This window comes from Glycine max, chromosome 1 (genome assembly GCF_000004515.6).
Source record: "Glycine max cultivar Williams 82 chromosome 1, Glycine_max_v4.0, whole genome shotgun sequence".
Classification (NCBI taxonomy): domain Eukaryota; kingdom Viridiplantae; phylum Streptophyta; class Magnoliopsida; order Fabales; family Fabaceae; genus Glycine; species Glycine max.
Genome location: NC_016088.4, coordinates 35,185,748 through 35,194,122, shown reverse-complemented (window position 1 = coordinate 35,194,122; position 8,375 = coordinate 35,185,748). Strand labels below are relative to the sequence as shown.

At 33.3% G+C, this 8,375-nt stretch overlaps 1 protein-coding gene across 2 annotated transcripts; it reads left to right on the top strand.

The window, feature by feature from the left end:
• Positions 1 to 1,705: 1,705 nt before the first annotated feature.
• On the top strand, positions 1,706 to 6,609 carry LOC100803911 (auxin response factor 9). Of its 2 annotated transcripts, XR_001387768.3 has the most exons (15): positions 1,706 to 2,088; positions 2,200 to 2,330; positions 2,520 to 2,615; positions 3,000 to 3,056; positions 3,157 to 3,309; positions 3,407 to 3,491; positions 3,594 to 3,684; positions 3,822 to 3,986; positions 4,077 to 4,196; positions 4,276 to 4,348; positions 4,435 to 4,588; positions 4,680 to 5,281; positions 5,396 to 5,583; positions 5,726 to 5,974; positions 6,415 to 6,609. XR_001387768.3 is itself a non-coding variant. In XM_006573254.3 (14 exons), the coding sequence occupies exons 1-14, from the start codon at positions 2,061 to 2,063 to the stop codon at positions 5,859 to 5,861; spliced, it is 2,079 nt and encodes a 692-aa protein (XP_006573317.1). In that variant the 5' UTR covers positions 1,706 to 2,060; the 3' UTR covers positions 5,862 to 6,340. The 2 variants fall into 2 exon arrangements, 1 of the variants encoding a protein (XP_006573317.1); XM_006573254.3 differs by lacking the exon at positions 6,415 to 6,609 and having other exon boundaries at positions 5,726 to 6,340.
• Positions 6,610 to 8,375: the final 1,766 nt, after the last annotated feature.

Below are 8,375 nucleotides of genomic sequence, written 5' to 3'. Positions count from 1 at the left end.
ATTTTTCTAATATCTGATTGATTTGATTTTTTAATTAAAATGAAATATCGGATCGAATAAAATTCTTACAAAAAATTGATTTGATTTTTTTAATATATGATTGATTCGTTTGTTTTTTCTTGCAAAAAGTAATTATTTTATAGAATTAACTGACTAATCAAGTTAATGTTGTTAAAAATTGACTACATTTATCTTTATAATACGTCGCTTTATACTAATGTATGGATTCAATTTTTGTTATAAATTAATTAATTAAATAAATTATAATTGAATTAGTCTAATTATTTAGTCTAACGATTAGTGATTGGTTAAATTAATTATAAAATATATTTTAAAATAATTAACTATTATTTGAAATTACAATTATAAAAAATTTGTTTGCAATTAATTAATCATAACAATCAATATAATTATTATATTTCTATTTCGATGTTAAGAATGTAATCTATGACCTTTTTCATTTTCAAATTATAATTACTTAAAACTCCTAAAAAATATCAGGTGTATAGATTCCTTTTATAAATCATTTTCATATTGAGGATAGAAACTGTTGAGTCATAAGACAAATAAGAACTCTAAATAATTTTGATTTGATACAAATAAATACTAAGTTTCAAAAGTTGAGTTTGATATGCTAATAGATGAAAATGTTGTATTTGCATATGATGAATAACATGATGGTAGACAAATGCTAGTTTTGTGAAGCATTAAAAATTGATTTAATACTTTGATTTCTTGATCTTTGTGTAGAAAATGTTCGAACATCCTTCACATGATTTGTTGAAGTGAAGAAAGTAAGAGAACAATCAAATTTAAACTCTTTTTTCACCTAAAAAGGAATGTCACTACTATGGAGACTTGCTTTGAGCAAAAGTTGATTTGATGATTGAATCCAATAGAAGAAGTATTGCTCAAAGAATATAAGTTGAGTGCTTTTATCATCTTGAAGTGGATTCACATTTAATGTTGCATATAATGCTCCAATGAACACCTACTCCAAACAAAGGCCTTTTAGATTAGACAAGAGGTGAAAAAATTCTTGGTTTGACTCGCATCATAAGTATTTTATAATTCTCTCCATCTTTTATCTCTTTTATTCCTTTTCTTTTTTAATTCATAAAAAAAGTGTAAGGAGTCTTTACACCATCATCTAATTATAAATTATTGTTAAAAGATCTAACTTAATTAATTAAATATAATGTGTGAGTTATTGTAAATTTTCTGACACATTTTTCAATTTTTACTTATAAAAAACTATAAATTACTAATTATAATAAATTTATTAGAAGATATAAGGTTGATTTGTTTGTTTCTCCAGCAAACAATTAACATTTGACGATCAAGAAAAAAAATAATAAATGCATTAGTATTTATTTGAAAAATGTACCTAACTTAATTTCTAGAAAATGTATAAATAAATTAATCTCTAGAAAAGAAACTCCAAAAAGTTTATTAGGTACTACACTACTACATGTAAAAAAAAGTAAAACGAGCACTAGCTAGTGTATAAACAAGCATGTCTAGTAACAACTAACACACACAAGTCACACAGCCACTGAAATAGGCTTGTTTCTTGTGTCTGGTGGGAATAGACAACACACAAGCGACACACATGACACGACAACACCACAAGTTGAAATTAAAAAAAAATAGAAATAAACTAAATGAGGCAACGAAATTGGACGTATAAATTAATAAACAAAAGGACTCACTTCGTTACAACGGAGAAAGAGTTTGGACATTCATTATTCCAACCGAGTAACGCCGTTTCACAGACAAAGACCGCAACAGCGTCGTCGTTCAACTTCAACGGAACCTCTTCATCTTCTTCTTCTGAAGAGCGTTTTCTTTTTTTTTTTGTAACTCTGGAACTCTTACGTTAGACGCTGTCTTCAAGATTTTTTTTTTTTGTAACGGGATCTTGTAAAGAGGATTCACTGATTCAGATTGGTGACAAAACTTGACAAAGCGAATGGTTTTGTTGTCGTGAATATTTCTTCTTTTGTTTTTTTTGGGGGGGGGGGGGGGGGGGGGGGGGGGGCGTTGACTTGTGTTGAACCATGTTGAGCCGCGGGGCGCATGGCGAAGGTGGGAGTCGAATGAGTGAATAAATGTTTTTTTTTCTTTTGTGGAATTTGAGGTTTGTTTGTTTTGGTTAACGTTGTTGTTGTTGTTTTTTTTTTTTTTTTTTTTTTGCAGTGGTTGGTTCTGGTGAGAGTGGTGAGGATGAGCTGTATGAGCAGCAGTGGAAGGCATGCGCGGGACCACTGGTGGATGTTCCTCGTGTTGGCCAGAGAGTCTTCTATTTCCCACAAGGCCACATGGAGCAAGTGAGTTTTTGCAAAAAATAATATATTTTTTTATGTTTTTGTTTTTTATTTTTGTGTGTAATAATGAAGATGAAGATATAATTTGTCTTTGTTTTGGAAGATTTGTACATGAAACAGCTAGAAGAACGTGAATTTTGATTTTTTTTTTAAATTTATTGATGTTGTTTGGTGGTGATGGTGGTGGTGTAGTTAGAGGCTTCAACAAACCAGGAACTGAATCAGAGGATTCCTTTGCTGAAGCTTCCCACGAAGATCCTATGTCGAGTTGTGAATGTTCATTTACTGGTAATTTTCTTTTCTCTTGCAATTATTCTTCATTTTGTTATTTTTTTTTAATTTAAATTTTGTGAAGGGGAAATTATGAATCTTGTTTGGTTGTGTCGAGAAGATGGTGGAAGGGGCATCTTGGTTTTTTATGGAGTTTCTATTATTGTGTGAGGTTTTAAATTCCGATCGTGGTCGTAATTTTTACACGATCCTTGTTGTTGTGAGAAATTGTGGGCAAATGAGGTTGATGTGACTGCAATTGTGGTCATGTAGATTCCAAAAACCTTCATGCTGTAGTCAAAATTGCGGTCACGGATCGTCTTTTAAAATGTTGATTTTTATGTTATGGGGGAAAACTGGAAAAGGATATGAAAGCTTACCTTGAATTTTGGCATGTTTTAGGCTGAGCAAGAAACGGACGAGGTTTATGCGCAAATTACTTTGGTGCCGGAATCTAGTGTAAGGATGTAGATGCCCTTTTGATTTTCCGTATTTTCACGGTCAACCTTAGATTCTTTTCCCAAGTTGTATAGATTCTAATGGAATAAATGCGTCATAGCAAGACGAGCCTACAAATGCTGATCCGTGCACTGCTGAACCTCCAAGAGCACCAGTTCACTCGTTCAGCAAGGTCTTGACTGCTTCAGATACCAGCACCCATGGAGGCTTCTCCGTTCTCAGGAAACATGCCACGGAATGCCTTCCTGTGTTGGTAATGCGATCTGTTCCGGTATTTGTTGAATTGTTTGTTGGTGTCCTTTTCCAGATTGTCTTATTTTGGAAAACTATGTTTGAATTTGTTTTATTAGGACATGTCCCAACCAACACCAACTCAGGAATTGGTTGCAAAGGATCTTCATGGTTATGAATGGCGCTTTAAGCATATATTTAGAGGTAAAGGAAATGAGAATTGGGAAATTTTCTTTTCAGTCCTTGTGATTTAACTTTCTGATTGCCTACTAATTTTACCTTGAACTTGTTTTTCTTTTTTATCAGGTCAACCACGCAGACACTTGCTCACGACTGGCTGGAGTACTTTTGTGACCTCCAAGAGATTAGTTGCTGGAGATACCTTTGTGTTCTTGAGGTAAACATTAATTACTTTTCTTTTTGTTAGTTTTATTCATATGGTTCAGAAAATTTCTGGGTTTTTACTGCAAATTCATGCCAGATTTGTTCTGTTTTGCTATGCTATTGTTACTTTAACGAAGATCTTGTGTGTAGAGGGGACAATGGGGAATTACGCGTGGGCGTAAGACGTCTAGCTCGTCAAGCAAGTAGCATGCCTTCATCAGTGATTTCTAGTCAAAGCATGCACCTGGGGGTTCTTGCAACCGCCTCTCATGCTGTTGCAACTCAGACTCTTTTTGTAGTATATTATAAGCCAAGGTAGAAATTTTACTTGTTTCAAGAACTAGAAAATGCGTTTGGTGATAAATAATTTATCGATGATTGTTGACACGGCTTTTGTTTGCTTAGGACGAGCCAATTCATCATAGGCGTGAACAAGTATTTAGAGGCTATGGACAAAAAGTTCAGTGTCGGCATGAGGTTTAAGATGAGATTCGAGGGGGATGATTCTGCTGAGACTGACAAAAGGTAGTAAAATTTATTAAGTTGGTTGGTTTATTATGTGTAACCTTTTCATATCTCTTCATTCTTATACACTGTTGATCAGATTTTCGGGTACCATAGTTGGAGTGGAAGATATTTCTCCTCATTGGGTAAATTCAAAATGGCGATCACTCAAGGTATGGTCATCTTTCACTCTGCAGTTGTTTCTTTTATTTTTGGTAATCAAACGATTATCATTTTTTCATATTTTGTCAATCTTCAGGTTCAATGGGATGAACCTGCAGCTGTTCCCAGACCTGATAGGGTCTCACCATGGGAGATAGAACCCTTTGTTGCTTCTGCTTCTACACCCTCAGTTCAACCTACTATGGTAAAGACTAAAAGGCCCCGGCCACCCAGCGAAACTCCAGATGTTGGTGAGGAACTATTTTAATAACTCCTCATTTCTTGTATTGATTGAGTTATATTGGTTTTGTTTGACACTTGACAATTACTTTCAAACTATAGACACAACATCTGTTGCTTCTGTTTTCTGGGATGCTGGTCTGCAACAGGCTGACATGGCACAAAAAAATGTTTTGGCGGAAAGCAAATGGAATGACAATACTGGTACGTGGCATCATATGCAAACTGACATGAATAGTAAAAGCAACAGTGGCAACACTATGTTAAGGAATCAGACAGAAGGAAGTTGGCTATCTTCTCCGCATTCTAGTTGTCCCTCTCATTTGTTTCAGGACGTAACAGATGATAGCAAGATTGTCTCAGCTTGGCCGGTTTCAAAGCCTCACTCATCCAAATTGAACAATGATCATGTGCTCGACCAAGTTGACAAGGAGAGCAAAGTTGAGACTGCTACAAGTTATCGGTTGTTTGGAATTGACCTTATTGATCCTTCTAGGAACTCTCCTTCTGTAGAGAAGGCATCTGCACAAGCAGTAAATGTACCCAAAGTTACTACTGAAGGCTGTACCAGCACCTTGTCCCGAACCGATGCTGGCCATAAGTCAGATGTATCAATGGCTTCTTCCATGGAGAGGAAACAAGAACAGCTGCAAGTATCACCAAAGGATACTCAGAGCAAGCAAATTTGTAGAAGTCGAACCAAGGTTTTGAACATAGATTGTTTGTTTAGATAAATAGTTTACATGCTTTATAATACAAGTCTAACAAGAAAATTTTCTAACATGAGCCTTCCATTGATGTTCAAAACCTGCCAAAAGGTTCAAATGCAGGGAGTTGCAGTGGGTCGTGCTGTGGATTTGACCATGTTGGATGGGTACGGTCAACTTATAAATGAATTGGAGGATATGTTTAACATCAAGGGACAGCTTCAACACAGGAATAAGTGGGAAATTGTCTTCACTGATGATGAAGGTGACATGATGCTTGTGGGAGATGATCCATGGCCGTGAGTATCTAATTATCTATTTAAACACAATGTTTCTGCTGAAAGAATTATTAGGAATAGAAGTGCCGATTTAATAAGTACAAGTAGATAATTTAATAAATCAGTGTAACACCATACTTATTGGCATCATATTTTCTTGCAGCGAATTCTGTAATATGGTGAGAAGAATCTTCATTTGTTCCAGCCAGGATGTGAAGAAGATGAGTTGTGGAAGCAAACTGCCAATCTCCTCAGTGGAAGACGGGACCGTAATAAGCTCAGACACGACCGAAACCTGAAACTTTGACATCTTTCTTGTGGTTTTGCGTTTGTTTGTCAGCATCCAAATGCTGATCCTTCTTCTTGTTGCTTCAAATTGTTTGTGGGAAGGAAGTTGGTCTATTTGGGCTGGGTAAGTTTCATGTTATTAAATGTGAAACGCACTAGCTAATTGTAAACTTAATTTGTAGAGACACCACCAGGCATTAATTGTGCTAGAAAAAAAAGAGACCAAAACAGATTTCTTTAATAAATTAGTAGTGGGAGATGGCAAATTTAGGCTTAGTATATGTGAATATTCATGTTAAGTTGGAAGAAGAATGTTGGGGGTTGATGTTTTGAAAAGACTTGCCTTTTCTAGTCAAGGGGGCTTATTCATTGGAGCTTTGTATGCGTATAATGTGCACTTTGTTGTTATCCTCTAAAATTTCTAATCTGGGTGAGTCAATGTCTGTTGCTGTCATCAGTGAATGTAAATTATGGCATTAAATTGCTTCAATTGTAGTGTTCAGAAATACAGTGGTCCCCTGTGCCAGTCACTGATTCGCCTGACAAATGGGTTGAATTTTGCAGGGTGGTGGCACCCCTCAAAATTCAACAGTAAAAATTCCAGCAATTACCACACTGGGAGAAGACCTACTTACTCTTAAGAGTAAAGTCGTGAACACTTACAAATTTGACAAATTTAACTATTGAATCCGGATTTATTTTAATCATGTAATATTTTAAATAAATTGAATATTCATAGATTTGTAATTTTATAGTCAATTGGAAACATATTATAGTTAAATTTGATAAAGTATTAAATAACTCTTAATGTACATGAAAGGATATTAAGTGAAGTTAGGAAAGATTTATTACTAATAATGCTGATTAGTATTTTTTGTACTATGGCCACATTTGAGTATTAAATATTTATGATCAGTTAATCATTCATGGATAAATGTAACATTCCTATTTACTAATAGGACTTGATGAAGCAGTAGAAGTGTAAATATATATTTTTAATGTGCATGTTATTAAATTGTTACCATTTATAGTCCTTGAGAGTGGCGTGTAGTGTTGAGCCAAGATCTTGAATATCCTAAGAGGGAGAAAAACGTTTATTGGAAATGTTTTCCTCTAGGTAAAATCAGTGTAACGTGAAGCCTTTTTATTCCTTCTATTAACGAAACACATACTTGCCTACGGAGGTTGTCTTAGAGTAATACGATGTATATTCTCCAATTGGTATAAGCTATTTTACACACACACACACACACACACACATATATATATATATATATATATATATATATATATATATATATATATATATATATATATATATTTTGTAACTTCTAAATTTATTTGTCGTATATTATTATATTTATCAGAATATGCATTTCATTTAATATTGTGAAGTTGCCTAAAGTTACGTTATTTTTATTTTGTAGCCTTATATCATTTTGATACTTGTTGATCTTAAATTTTTTTAGCATCTTTAATGAGATTTTTGAATTGGATTCTTGAGCTTAAGAATTCCTCTGCACCTATTCTACCACTAGGCTGTCATCAAAGATCTCCAGCATAGAGGTTGAGTTTTAGGAGAAAAACTCTCAGCAACTCACCTTTTTTTCAAAAAAAGAATTTTTTTATCGTCTCTCTTTCCTACTAATTTAAAACTAATTAATAAAATATATTTAAGTGAAACCCACAACACTGAAACAAGAACCTAAAGAGAGATTTATCACTAGGACAAAAAAAGAAAAAAAGTTCTTGCATCCTATGTGACACAATAAAACCTACACAAAGTGATTCAAGAATCTAAAAGTGATTATATCATTAAAGATGCTCTTATTGCTTAAGTTGATATTGAAATGTTTGACACCTTAGAGCATCTTTAGTGGTAGAATTAATTTTGAGTTCTTAGATAACTTTTTGTGGATCTCATGGTGTCATATATGATGTAAGAATTTTTTTTTCCTTTTTTTTTTCTAGTGGTAGATCCCACTTTGGATTCTTGAGTCACTTTTGTGAATTTCACAATGAACCCCATTTAAATATATTTTATCAATTAGTTAGAGAGAGACATTAAAAAAAAATATTTTTTGAAATAGGGGTAGTTTTGGAGAGTTCTAGAGAAGGAATCCAACTTCCATACTGAAGATCCCACTTTGGATTCTTGAGTCACTTTTGTGAATTTCACAATGGACCTCATTTAAATATATTTTATCAATTAGTTAGAGAGAGACATTAAAAATATGTATAATGATAGATTTGGTGAAGAGAGATTCTTGAGTTCAAGAATCCAACTCAAGAACCATCGTTAAATATGCTATTAGATTGTAACATATGAATAATAGAGTGCTGATGTGAAACATTTAAGAGTTTGTAAAATGAGTTTAATTTCATATATTTAAAATATTTTTACATTGTCAATTAACTAGAAATCATTTTAGATATAATTTTTTAATTAAATTATTAATTTTATCATAAATTACAATATATGATTAGTTGTGTGTATTTTAATTAAATTTTTGTAAAATTGCATT

What these genes read in the sequence shown, in the direction of transcription:
- LOC100803911 (XM_006573254.3), top strand. Translation starts at nt 2,061, where the DNA reads ATGTTGAGCCGCGGGGCGCATGGCGAAG. An exon ending in CTTTGGTGCCGGAATCTAGT is followed by an intron (nt 3,057 to 3,156) that starts GTAAGGATGTAG and finishes AATGCGTCATAG; the next exon opens with CAAGACGAGCCTACAAATGC. An exon ending in GTAGTATATTATAAGCCAAG is followed by an intron (nt 3,987 to 4,076) that starts GTAGAAATTTTA and finishes TTGTTTGCTTAG; the next exon opens with GACGAGCCAATTCATCATAG.